At 39.4% G+C, this 13,114-nt stretch overlaps 2 protein-coding genes across 2 annotated transcripts in view; both read right to left on the bottom strand.

Annotated features, from left to right (window-relative positions):
* LOC134196042 (uncharacterized) overlaps window positions 1-8,475 on the bottom strand; it is a 10,603-nt gene extending 2,128 nt beyond the window's left edge. The window contains exons 1-12 of the mRNA XM_062665122.1: window positions 8,179-8,475; window positions 6,566-6,622; window positions 5,788-5,982; window positions 4,885-5,045; window positions 3,710-3,815; window positions 3,431-3,636; window positions 3,050-3,235; window positions 2,929-2,990; window positions 2,842-2,866; window positions 937-1,074; window positions 521-691; window positions 316-466 (exon numbers count right to left, since the gene is read on the bottom strand). Of these exons, the coding sequence (XP_062521106.1) occupies window positions 316-466; window positions 521-691; window positions 937-1,074; window positions 2,842-2,866; window positions 2,929-2,990; window positions 3,050-3,235; window positions 3,431-3,636; window positions 3,710-3,815; window positions 4,885-5,045; window positions 5,788-5,982; window positions 6,566-6,622; window positions 8,179-8,475 (1,755 nt within the window). The remainder of the gene's footprint in view (window positions 1-315; window positions 467-520; window positions 692-936; window positions 1,075-2,841; window positions 2,867-2,928; window positions 2,991-3,049; window positions 3,236-3,430; window positions 3,637-3,709; window positions 3,816-4,884; window positions 5,046-5,787; window positions 5,983-6,565; window positions 6,623-8,178) is intronic.
* A 4-nt stretch (window positions 8,476-8,479) lies between these two features.
* Window positions 8,480-12,536, bottom strand: LOC134195391 (serine-threonine kinase receptor-associated protein-like). The gene is made up of 8 exons (XM_062664411.1): window positions 12,410-12,536; window positions 12,217-12,352; window positions 12,075-12,156; window positions 10,627-10,699; window positions 10,462-10,561; window positions 10,266-10,403; window positions 9,106-9,242; window positions 8,480-8,735 (listed from the first exon to the last, which is right to left on the bottom strand). Exons 1-8 carry the CDS (start codon window positions 12,516-12,518, stop codon window positions 8,557-8,559), a joined length of 954 nt encoding a protein of 317 aa, XP_062520395.1. The 5' UTR covers window positions 12,519-12,536; the 3' UTR covers window positions 8,480-8,556.
* Between the last annotated feature and the right edge of the window lie 578 nt (window positions 12,537-13,114).

Below are 13,114 nucleotides of genomic sequence, written 5' to 3'. Positions count from 1 at the left end.
AATTTGCATTTGCTTCATGTAGTGGACATTGAAGGCTATACAAATGAAGCTAACTTTAGAGGTTTTTGGAGGAAAAAATTCTTAAAATCTTACAACAATGTAACACTAAAATCATCGTCCACAAGCTGACTCGTGCCTTCCCTGGAGAAGTAGATGAGAACATATACAATAAAGACTATCAAAGTAGTTTGCATTACACTAAAGCTGAACTCAGTAGCTTGTTTGCACTTAGTGTTACAAATGTAATGTAGAGTTTGTGTCTCAATAAATAAAATTTGACAGACAAACAGACAGACAGACATTAATGAGGCGCACCTTGACGTGTTGAATATCTGTCAGCTGCTCTTGTGAAATCATTCTCAACTTCTGCAAGACGGCTTTCACTGTATCTTCCCTTTCAGTCGACCCTTCGCACTTGATTTTCGACTGGAATACGACCATGAGCTCCTTTTCAAGACTTGCAACCCTAACCCATAGCATACAGAAATACGTTCAATATATTAAATAAGTAATCACAAACCACTTGCTGATCTTGCTTTTGTTTTGATTCTGATTCTCATTGTACGTTCTTCGTCTGTTCATCAGTTCAGAGTGAGCTTCTGCTCGCATGTCGACAATAGTTAGAGGCATGTTCCACGGAGATCCAGATTCTAGCTTCTCGCACTTTAGATTGTTCAGTTCTCTTGACTCTCTGCAAGAACAACTACAACTTTCAGTTTACATCCGAGTGCAACGATAAGACAGAAAAAGACAAGACACGTGCACGTGCACACACACACACACACACACACACACACACACACACACACACACACACACACACACCACTCAAAATATGCACAAAGTGGACAAACGTATAAGGACGGATACAATGAAAGACATGTAGACGAGTGGCATGCAGATGACCCAGACTAAAAAAGCATGTATTGCACATACCTTTCGTATCGGTCGAGTTGAGATCGCAGTTGTCGTCCCGACTTCTCTACAATATCTTTGAAATTTCGTTTCAGAGCGAGAAAGTGCTCTCTTGCTGATGCTCCGTCATCGTCGTTGTTTGTCTCTGATGTGTTGTCTCTAGTCAAGATGACGCATGCTCATGCAGTGTGTGCATACACTATCTTAATCTGTCTAACATCAATTCGTTTCTGTAGGTACACCGTCTTTCTTAATAACAGCGTCCTGTGCATCTCAATAATTATTAAGAATGGCTAAACCTTCTTGAAGTAGTTTAATATTAATTCCTCTAGTTTTCATTAATGCAGCCAATCATGCCTCTACTGCTCGTTGCATCTGCCTGACTGCATCTGCATGCAGTGCATGATCATTTGTCTGTCTGTTTGTCTGTCTGTTGTCTGTCTATCTGTCTGTTGTCTATTTGTTTGTCTGTCTGTCTGTCTGTCTGTTTGTTTGTCTGCTGTCTGTCTGTTTCTCTGTCTCTCTGTTGTCTGTCTGTTGTCTGTCTATCTGTCTGTTGTCTACTTGTTTGTCTGTCTGTCTGTCTGTTTGTTTGTCTGCTGTCTGTCTATTTCTCTGTCTCTCTGTTGTCTGTCTGTTGTCTGTCTGTCTGTCTGTCAAAATGGTCATGCTGCCGCGACAAGAGAAGAAAAGAAAATGAAAAAATAGTCAGAAGAGCTTGTTTCAGGAGGATATGTATTAAGATGTGTTCCTCTTGTGATAGAACATCTTGGGAGGTGGGGCACGAAGGCAGAGAATTTTTTTGCAGCATTTGTCACAACAGTCAGCAAATCCAGAAGCCAATCTTAATGCTTCCATGTTCATATCGTATTGGAGAAAACATTTTCTACAATTCTGCAAAGATGCAATGCCAAAGTTATCCTTAGAAAACTTTCAAAACTGTCACCTAATTATGGTGATTTAGATAGATTATTTGATTTTGATATTCAAAGTCAAGTCCTGACTTTGTTGTTTGCAAGAACTGATTTGTATTTTTAAAAATCCTAGCATATGTACAAGTAGAATCTGTATGAGAATAAATTATCTGTCTGTCTGTCTGTCAAATAACATTTATTTCAAACATACATCTATAACACAATGCTAGCAAGGTAACTATATAAAGTTCTGTAACTACGAGAGTCTTCTAAGACTAGATTTTAAAAACAAACAAACATGTAACACTTAAAAGAGAACAATGCAGACTACCCGGAGCCAACTTAGTGGCTGAAAAACAGGGTAGAGCAATCTACAGTACAGTCAATGTCATTTGTCAGAGCTGAGATTTTTCTCATGATGACCTTTGCATTGCACTTCTGAAGTTGAATTGAGAATCTCTTTTTCCAGATGTCCAGAAACTCAGCAGCGTTAGGTCAACCAAGTTCATCACGTGACTTCTTGGCTAGCCTATCCAGAAAGTTTTTTCCCATCTCAACCCATCGTATAAAATGTTCTATAACTAAGGGAATGAAACTGACTGTTGATCCACCTGGTAGATTTTCCTTTGCATATTTTGCCTTCTTCCTCTCTTCTCTTCTTTCTGCAGCAGCACCATCTGACTCAGATGACCTTGGAAAATATCAGAGCTCCAAGGGTGTGCCAGAGCTATATCCAGGTCAACGTTGCAACCCTTGTCGGAATCAAATGCCACAATGTCTGGTCTATCATTTGAATTTGAATAGCAATGTCGTGGCTCTTCGGTGGTGCACATTTAGCTCTATCTGTCTGTCTGTCTGTCTGTCTGTCTCTTCTGTTGGTTTGTGTTGCTGTGCTTCTCCAGTGTTGTATCTGACTGCGTGCCTGCATGTTTGCCTATCTGTTACATCTTTTCAATATCAGTGACAGAGTCTGTTCGCCGCGTTTCTCACCATTTCATAAAACGTTGCTTACCTATTTGCGTTTGTTCCTATCTCATCTATTCAATTAGAAAACAAACAGTTCATGATCAGTCTTTACAGAAATATATTACCATCTTGCCTCCTTCTTCAAGATGACTTAGAAGCAGCTTCTGCCAAAGAGGGAGATGCTCATTTTCGCGGCTGCCACATTTATTTCTCGTTGTAACTTCAATTTCATAAGATAGAAATTCAAACCTTACCGTTTGACGTTAGCGTTAGCCTCGTATGCACGGTTCGAGTTTTGATACCAAGAGCGGGTGACATTCCTTGGAGATTGACTCAGCACAGGGCTGTTACCAGACAATTCCAATGAAGATAGCAACTCACCCCATGTATCTCCCTTCGGTTTTGGGCTATTATTGGTACGAACTTTGAAACTTTTCTGACTGCAATACAATCATGTTTCATACAGAAAGTATTGAAAGCGTACAACACACACACACACACACACACACACACACACACACACACACACACACACACACACACACACACGCACACGCACGCATGCACACACACATGTGCACACACACATGCACACACATGCCCACACGTGCACACACACGCACACACACACACACCCCACAAGTGCCAATGCAACACTCGAAGCCTGTTTTTCTATTCCTTGTGGGCTGTTTCTTGTACTTATTGCATCAATCGCCTTTCCTAGACCACAAACAGCAGCAGGTAGAGGCCACACAGGTGACTGACGGCAACGACTCGGGCCAGTAGATGTCAACAACATGTCTCTTTGAAGATGCTTGAGACTACTAGATTTCAGAGGAACCTTCAATAAATATCCAGTAACGGTTAAAATGGCTGCATGTATGGATTACTTTCCATGCATTTGGGCCACTAACCCTTGTCCGCAGGTCTCTTTGCTTCATGTTGAAAATACAGCAAATGATCATGTAGATGGCTTCCACTTTCTTGACGAATTCGTTTTGCATCTTGAAAGCTTTTTCCCTACAAAGATACGTCCAAAAATCCGTTGCTACACAGACAGTAAGACTAGTACACATACATTCACAGCCATACAGGTACATAACAGGGTGTACCCAAATGCATACACAACATTGTTCATAGATCGTGTGTCACCCCTCTCACCCCATCCAAGGGAGCATGACGTCACATACCAAAGTTATATGCGGTATGCTATATTACGTTAATTAACTAATACGGATTAAATTTAAAATCTTAATAATTGGATTATGGCTCAAGTATTTATGGCTCAAGTATATTGTGTGAGTGTCCTTTGAGACGTCTTTGGGAAACAGATGAGGGTCACTACTGGGCATGCAAATCTAGACATGAGAGCGTAATTGTTAAATCACGTGTATAGTGATGTCATTAATGACGTTTCCAGAGCTGAAACGTGAACCCCCAACCAACTCTCAGTGTGCGCCACTGGACTATCTAGGATTTATATGGTTGGGTTAATATTAACAAAAAATAATATTAATATTAATATCAATAACACAAAGCAGCTTAGTTGTCACGTCAACTGATGCTTCATATGTGTAGCAACCTTGACACTCGTGCTAACAGTAAGGGTGACGCCCACCTTTTGGTGTCGTTTCCGGACAACATGGAAGCATGCTTGGGTATGCCCCCACATGAATGTGCAGTACAGTATACGTATGAGACCAATCCTAATACAAAGCATAATGCCAACACGTCTGATTGATATTGATGTGCTATATGAAGACCACATACTGTAATATGTAGATCACAGATATAAACGAGTTCCAGGCCTATAACCCTGACTCCAGCACCCGTCCCACCCCCCACCCCACCCCACCCCACCCCGTCCCACCCCACCCCCACCCGTCCCACCCCACCCAATCCCACCCCACCCCACCCCACCCAATCCCACCCCACCCCACCCCACCCAATCCCACCCCACCCCACCCAATCCCACTCCACCCAATCCCACTCCACCCAATCCCACTCCACCCAATCTCACCCCTCCCCACCCCAACCCCAACCTTAGCCCCGTCCAGTCATGTCTAGGACCAGTTGTCACGTGACCTACCTTTCTTCATCTGCAGCCATGACAATCTCATCCATCATCCCATTTGTGGCTGATCCACATGTGAATGTCGATACCAACATCGTAATCGTCTTTAGCCTGCTTTTCGGGCCAGGAGGAAATGGTAGCCACTCAATACTGATCGCTCTGGCTTGCTGCAACTCCTAGGAACGCATGGCAAAATAATAAATTCAAAAATTAAATAATAAATAATAAATAATAAAATAAATAATAAATAATACATAATAAATAAATAAATAATAAATAAATAATAAATAATATAAATAAATAAATAAATAATAAATAATAGATAATAAATAAATAAATAAATAAATAATAAATAATGTAAATAAATAAGTAAATAAATAAATAATAAATAATGTAAATAAATAATAAATAAATAAATAATAAATAAATAAATAATAAATAATACATAATAAATAATAAATAAATAAATAAAATAATAAATAATAAATAAATAATAAATAATATAAATAAATAAATAAAAAATAAATAATAGATAATAAATAAATAAATAAATAAATAATAAATAATAGATAATAAATAAATAAATAAATAAATAAATAATAAATAATAGATAATAAATAAAAAATAAATAATAAATAATGTAAATAAATAAGTAAATAAATAAATAATAAATGAATAATAAATAAAAAATAAATAATTAATAAAAAAATAAATAATAAATAATGTAAATAAATAAATAAATAATAAATAAATAATAAGTAATAAATAACAAATAATAAATAATAAATTAATTAATTAATTAAAATTTAAAAATCATAAAATTTATACATAAAGCAAAATTTTATACCAAAACAAACTTTATCTATAAACAGAATTTATTTAATTAATTAAAATAAAAATTCTATAGTCGAATCTCACCATTTGTTGCTCGTGCTCACGCATACACTCCAGCCACGTTCTTCCAGTTCTCTCTGCTTGTACTCGTCTCTCTGACTCGTCCAGCATTCTCTTTAGGCGCTGCGACTCGTGATCATGAGTAGACTGATCATGCCTTGCAAACTCTTCGTATTCCGTTTCGTTTTTATTACTCGCTTGCTGTTCCAATTCAACTGCCTACACAACACGACACACTCCAATGCCATTAGCCTCGGTTCCAGACGCTTTCCCGTATGTAATTCACTAATACTGCACGTGACAGGTATGGGGTACTGTTGTTGTTGTTTGTTGTTGTTGTTTTATTGTTGTTTGTTGTCATTATTGTTGTTTGTTATTGTTTGCTGTTGTTGTTATTTGTTGGTCATGTTGTTTGTTGTTTTTGATTGTTGCTTTCTATTGTTGTTTGTTGCTGTTGTTGCTTTTATTGTTATTTGTGTTTGTTGTTGTTTGTTGTTGTAATTATTGTTGTTGTTTGCTGTTATTGTTGTTTGTTGTTATTGTTTTTGATTGTTGTTTTCTATTGTTGTTTGTTGTTGTCTTTATTGTTGTTTGTTGTTATTGTTGTTCTTTGTTGTGATAATTATTGTTGTTTGTTGTTGCTGTTGTTTGTTATTGTTGTTTGTTGTTGTTGTTGTTGTTTGCTGGTGTTAGTTGTTGTTGTTATCGCTGTTTGTCCCCGTATCTGTCACGTGCAGTAGTACATATGGGAGAGAGTGTGGACCAGAGGCTACTAATTAGTGATTAATATTAACAAGCTGACCTTCTCTCTGATATCAAACCGCGACTTCACTCGTTGCCTCGGTTTGCTGACACTCGCCTAGTGTTAATTAATGATTTATTAGATTTGTGATTTGTATTTAATTAATGTAATTATAGTTTTTAATACATGGAAAGTGATATCAGTACACGTACAGCTTTGAAACATATTTTCTTGTGTTGGACTGGCTATGTCCCGTTCATAAAATGTTAACAACAAAAACAAACAAAAACAAAAACAACAAACAATAACAACAAACAATAACAACAACACACAACAACATGCAACAACAAACAACAACAATCAAGGAATAACAACAAACAATAACAATAATAACAGCAAAAAACAACAACAAACAAAAACAATAGCATACAATAACAAACAACAACTATAAACAACAACAACAAACAATAATAACAAACACCAAACAATAACAATAAACAATAACAAACAACAATAACAAACAACAACAACAACCAACAACAACAAACAACAACCAACTATAACAAACAAAATACAACAACAAACAACAACAAACAATAACAGCAAATGACAACAAACAACGATAACAGCTACAAACAACAACAATAGCAAACAACAACAAACAGCGATAACAACAAACAACAAACAGTAATAGCAACAACAAACAACAAACAGTAATAACAACAACAAACAACAACAAACAGTAATAACAACAACAAACAACAACAATAGCAAACAACAACAAATAACAATAGCAAGCAACAACAAACAACAACAAACAGCAATACCAACAACAAACAACAGCAATATCAAACAACAGTAACAAACAACAACTATAAACAATAACAACAAACAATAATAACAAACACCAAACAATAACAAACAACAACAACAACAACAAACAACAACAAACAACCACAGCAAACAACAACAACAACAACAAATAACAACAAACAACTATAACAAACAACATACAAAAACAAACAACAACAAGCAATAACAGCAAATGACAACAAACAACGATAACAGCTACAAACAACAACAAAGCAAACAACAACAAACAGCGATAACAACAAACAGCAACAAACAGTAATAACAACAACAAACAACAACAAACAGTAATAACAACAACAAACAACAACAATAGTAAACAACAACAGATAATACAATAGCAAGCAACAACAAACAACAACAAACAACGATACCAACAACAAACAGCAATATCAAACAACAAACAACAATAACAAACAACAAACAACAACTATAAACAACAAACAATAATAACAAACAACAAACAATAACAATAAACAACAACAAAAAACAATAGCAAACAACAACAACAAACAACAGCAATATCAAACAACAAATAACAGTAACAAACAACAAACAACAACAAAAGACAACAGCAAACAACAACAAACAACAGCAATATCAAACAACAAACAACAGTAACAAACAACAAACAACAAACAACAAAAACAACAGCAAACAGCAACAACAAACAACAGCAATATCAAACAACAGTAACAACAAACAACAAACAACAACTAAAACTACATATCTCTAGTCACTACTCCACACAGAAAACAGAAGTCTAATAAACCACATTCCTATCTATTCCTATCTATTCCTACCTTCGCCAAACGTTCCGTTCCGAGTTGGTTATACACAAGTTCTCGCGTGTCCAAATACAATCGACCCACCGTCTTGTACGGCTGACAAACCGACGAAAAGAAGCCACACTTCATCAACGACTTACGTCTCTCTCGATTTTCCCTCAACACTTCCTCTCTACAGCCACCACCATCACCATCACCATCAACTTGCCCACCCCGACGACCCCGACGAGACGACTGAAGTGCAGCGAGCGCATCCGGCGAATTAAAGTGCACCTTCATGTGACGCAACGTCTCGGCGGCAGGATCAAACATGATCAACTTTTATAAAGAAATCTGTAATTCTATTTCAATTTCTGAATGATTATGACGTCATACTATATTAGGACTAAGTCACTACAATAATGTGTCACCAGATGTGTCCTCTGTTTCGGCTGCTTTCCATAAGCCGTAGGCTTTTCCGACTGTGTTTTGCCATAGGCGAAGGGTCCCGTCTTCTGAACCTGATGCGTACAGCTCGCCATCTGGTGAGAAGCGGACACAGTGAACGGGACCGAAGTGACCTTTGTAGGACTCTGCATGCAGACAATATGAAATATATTCAATGAAAAAATTATGAGAGTTGTGGTGTGTGTGTGTGTGTGTGTGTGTGTGTGTGTGTGTGTGTGTGTGTGTGTGTGTGTGTGTGTGTGTGTGTCTGTCTGTCTGTCTGCGTGCGTGCGTTTGTGTGTGTGTGTTTGTGTTTGTGTGTGTGTGTGTGTGTGTGTGTGTGTGTGTGTGTGTGTGTGTGTGTGTGTGTGTGTCTGTCTGTGTGTGCGTTTGCGTGCGTGCGTGCGTGTGTGTGTGTGTCTGTCTGTCTGTCTGTGTGAGTGCGTGTGTGTGTGTGTGTGTGTGTGTGTGTGTGTGTGTGTGTGTGTGTGTGTGTGTGTGTGCTGTTTGGCTTGCCTTTTTCGGATAGAAGCTCGTAATCGTATTTATACATTTTTAAGTCTTCTCCGCCTGCAACAAAACACGTCTTGTCGGGATGAAGAGATGCCGAGTAAAGTTTTGTTGCAAATGTTGTTGACTTGATTTTTGTAAAGCTATTTCAGTGAAAAGAAACCAGTTAACTAAATATAGTTAAGTTACCTAAAATGCACACATATATGTACGTACATGTATTGGCATCCCTAAAACTCCAAGCGAAATGGTTTAACGTACATGCATACATATACAGACAAATAAATAGACAGACAAACAAACAGACAAACAGACAGACGGACGGACGGATGGACTGACTGACATCATTTATTACACACAAACCTCTACATACAAAACACTAAAAGTAAAAATATTATCCATGGCAGTTCAGGTCATTGGAATCACGGTTACAGCAAACTACAAGTTAAAACTATAAGCATGCAAATAGTAGTTGAAGATCAACGGACAGACGGACAAACAGACAGACGGACTAACGAACGAACGGATGGATTGATGAAAGGACCCACGGACTGACTGACGGACTGACGGAGGAACGGACGGACAGACAGACAAACAGACGGACTGACTGACGGATGGATTGACGGAAGGACAGACGGACGGACGGACGGAGACAGACAGACAGACGGAATGACTACGGACTGACTGACGGATAGATTGCCGGAAGGACAGACGGACGGACAGACAGACAGACAGACAGACAGACAAACAAACAGACGGACTGACTACGGACTGACTGACGGATGGATTGACAGAAGGACAGAGAGACGAACAGACAGACAGACAGACAGACAGACAGACAGAATTGAAGAATTGGACGACAATGAAAGAGATACTCAGAACATCATTCATTAGAGTTTTAGTAGTATTCGATCTGTATGTCTCAGTAGATGGACATTTAGCTTAGCAGTTTTGCCTATAGTGTTCTTGTAAAATTCTGATTTTTGTGTTCAATAGTGAAAGAAGACAGACAGACAGACAGACAGACAGACAGACAGACAGACAGACAGACAGACAGACAGACAGAGGGACGGATGGACTGACGGACGGACAAACTGACTGACGGACGGTCGGTCTGACAGACAAAGATAGACAAACAGATATTCAGCCGACTGACAAAGGCATACCTTGATGTATCCCAGAAAGACACTTCATTTCCATGTACTGCTACCAATAATGTTCCATCTTTAGAAAACTGTATATCTGAGACCGCCGCTCCTGTAGTTAACGATTGTACCTGCCTCAACTGTCTCAAATCCCAAACACTAACAACCACATTCACATCAATCATCAACACCTACAAATACAATAAAAACCCGATACCGTATTTCCTTGTCATCACTCCCACTAAACACAAGTGACTGGTCGTGACTGATCAGGACAGTCTTTAGAGGCAGAGTGTGACCCTGAAGAATGTCAGGTTCTGAGCACAGTAACTCAGTAAAACAATGAGTTGTAACGGAGCACGACAAATGTGTTACAATACACCTGCATCAGGACTTTCCAGTCGAAACACGCGAACAATCTTGTCTTGACACCCGGTCAGAAGAAGAGCACTATCCTGTACAGTGCACTTGGATTATAAGAGTGTGCTGCATAGTTTAGGGTTTCCACAGTATTTGTAAAAGGTAAACAAATGGAATGCAAATAAGAAAGAAAAAGTATGCAAATAGCAGACAGACAGACAGACAGGCACAGACAGACAGACAGACAGACAGATTGACAACAGACAACAAACAGACAGACAACAGACAAACAGATAGACAGACAGACAAACAAACAGAAAGACAGAAAGACACACAAACAGACAGACAAACAGAAAGACAGAAAGACAGACATACACAAAGACAGACAGACAGACAGACAAACAGAAAGACAGACATACACAAAGACAGACAGACAAACAGAAAGACAGAAAGACAGACATACACAAAGACAGACAGACAGACAGACAAACAGAAAGACAGACTAGTATTTAGTTGCTTTGCTTAGATGGTGTATAATAGTTCAATGTTTGAAAATATATGTATTGACAAACAGACAGACAGACAGACAGACAGACAGAAAGACAAACAGACAGACAGACAGACAGACAAACAGACAGACAGAAGACAAACAGACAGACAGACAGACAGACAGACAGACAGACAGAAATACAGAAAGACAGACAAACAGACAGACAAACAGACAGACAGACAAACAGAAAGACAGAAAGAAAGAAAGACAAAAAGACAGACATACACAAAGACAGACAGACAGACAAACAGAAAGACAGAAAGACAGATATACACAAAGACAGACAGACAGACAGACAGACAGACAGATTTGTTTTATTGCCCCAAGAACTCTACAAGTACAATATCACAAACGGCAAATCTACCCGTCCTCTTCAGTCAAGCGACTAAAACTCTAGAAGACTGGGTCTCTACGTTTTAAGGAGTCTACAAGTACAGTAATTTTTTCCGCAAATGAAGCAGACATAAGAGGAAGAAATGAGAGCAAAGGAACGCACAAATAGTTGCAATGCGAGGTAGAAACAGACGAGGAGAGCTGACAGAACATCTGAGGACGACGCCTAGAGCTGAAGCTGAGTAAGGTAGCGTACAGACACCAGAAGTTGTGGGAAAACAGAGGAATGGACGAGACGACTTGAAACATCAGAAGACGACGCATAAAGGCAAAGCTGAGTATGGTTGCGTACAGACTCCGGACGTTGCAGGAAGACAAAGAAATGGGCGACACGGAATGACACAACATCAGAAGACGACGCATAGAGCCGAAGCTGGTTAAGCTTGACAGACAGACAGACAGACAGACAGACAGACAGCAAGACAAACAAACAGACAGACAGACAGACAAACAGAAAGACAGACAGACAGACAGACAGACAGACAGACCACGATGCAAACTAAACCATTCATGTCCACTATCTATACCCTAGAGAAATCGACTGCTTTCACAATATGCTTATGGCTAAACGTGTGAAGAACGTCACCAGTAACAGCATCCCACACCATTCTAAACACAACAATCACCATAACCCGACGACACCACTCAACGCCACGTGCGCATCTCTACGCCGAAAAATCAGCAGCTCCGGTTGCAGCCCTGGTTGCCTCTCTGTTCAACGTTGCCCCCCAGACGGCACCCTTGTGACCTTCAAACGTTCCTACCCAGTCGCCCGTCTCACCCTGTCGCAGCATTGGCTTGCCATCTAGAAGACAAAGTCAGTATTGACAACGTGTTGGAGCTGGCACACACAGGGACCCACCCTTGCAAGCACTAATCAGGAATGAGCCATCCGGTGTTACATCACTGAAATCTAAATCGACGACAGGCCGTGTGTGGCCGCTACAAGACAACGGAGCTTGACGACTCATCTGAAATAGCCTCGCATTCCCGACGCGACGCGACTAGTTTTGCGTAGCCAGACCGCAGATAGCGGGAAGGATCCGGGAGACGCGGTCGTCACGTGTTAAACTCTGTAATAGTACAGTACATGTACAGTACTAGTAAGTTCAATGCTAGTGAGGTGTGGCGTGACCAGTTGTACTCACAGTGACTTCCCGTCCAAAAAATCTGCATCCGCCATTGTTCACAACCTCAAACTGACGGTAATGCAACGTAAACTATTTGAAAAATATACGCTAGAGGATTTTACTTGTACAACTTTATTGTAAAGTGTAGGTAGAGACGGTAGATTTCATTTGTAGACTTTGTTCTCTACTGTCAAGCGTGAAATGGTAGACGAAGCATTGGTCCTTCTGGTGGTACGAGTTTGTTGAATCTCTTGCCTCCTAGAGGCTCTAAACAAGTTGAGCGCAGTTGCAGCTCAGCGTTGTAACGGTCGTCTGGATACCTAACCGGCTGGATTGGCCATCCGTACGAAACAATTAATACATACGGGTTACACACGTACAATGAAACGTCAAAAGCCACGAAAATTTTCTGTCGTTCGGTTCCTTCCCATGCAGCA

This window comes from Corticium candelabrum, chromosome 20, assembly GCF_963422355.1.
Source record: "Corticium candelabrum chromosome 20, ooCorCand1.1, whole genome shotgun sequence".
NCBI lineage: Eukaryota > Metazoa > Porifera > Homoscleromorpha > Homosclerophorida > Plakinidae > Corticium > Corticium candelabrum.
The sequence above is the reverse complement of the archived record's forward strand: the minus strand, read 5'-3'. Positions and strand labels throughout refer to the sequence as shown.

Bases quoted from the DNA above. Each gene is read 5' to 3' on its own strand.
- LOC134195391 (XM_062664411.1), bottom strand. From the start codon at position 12,518: ATGAGTCGTCAAGCTCCGTTGTCTTGTAGCGGCCACACACGGCCTGTC. The intron at 12,157-12,216 runs GTAGAGATGCGC...TGTTGTGTTTAG, and splicing joins GGAGCTGCTGATTTTTCGGC to AATGGTGTGGGATGCTGTTA. The intron at 10,562-10,626 runs GTGTATTGTAAC...TACTGTGCTCAG, and splicing joins ACTGGAAAGTCCTGATGCAG to AACCTGACATTCTTCAGGGT.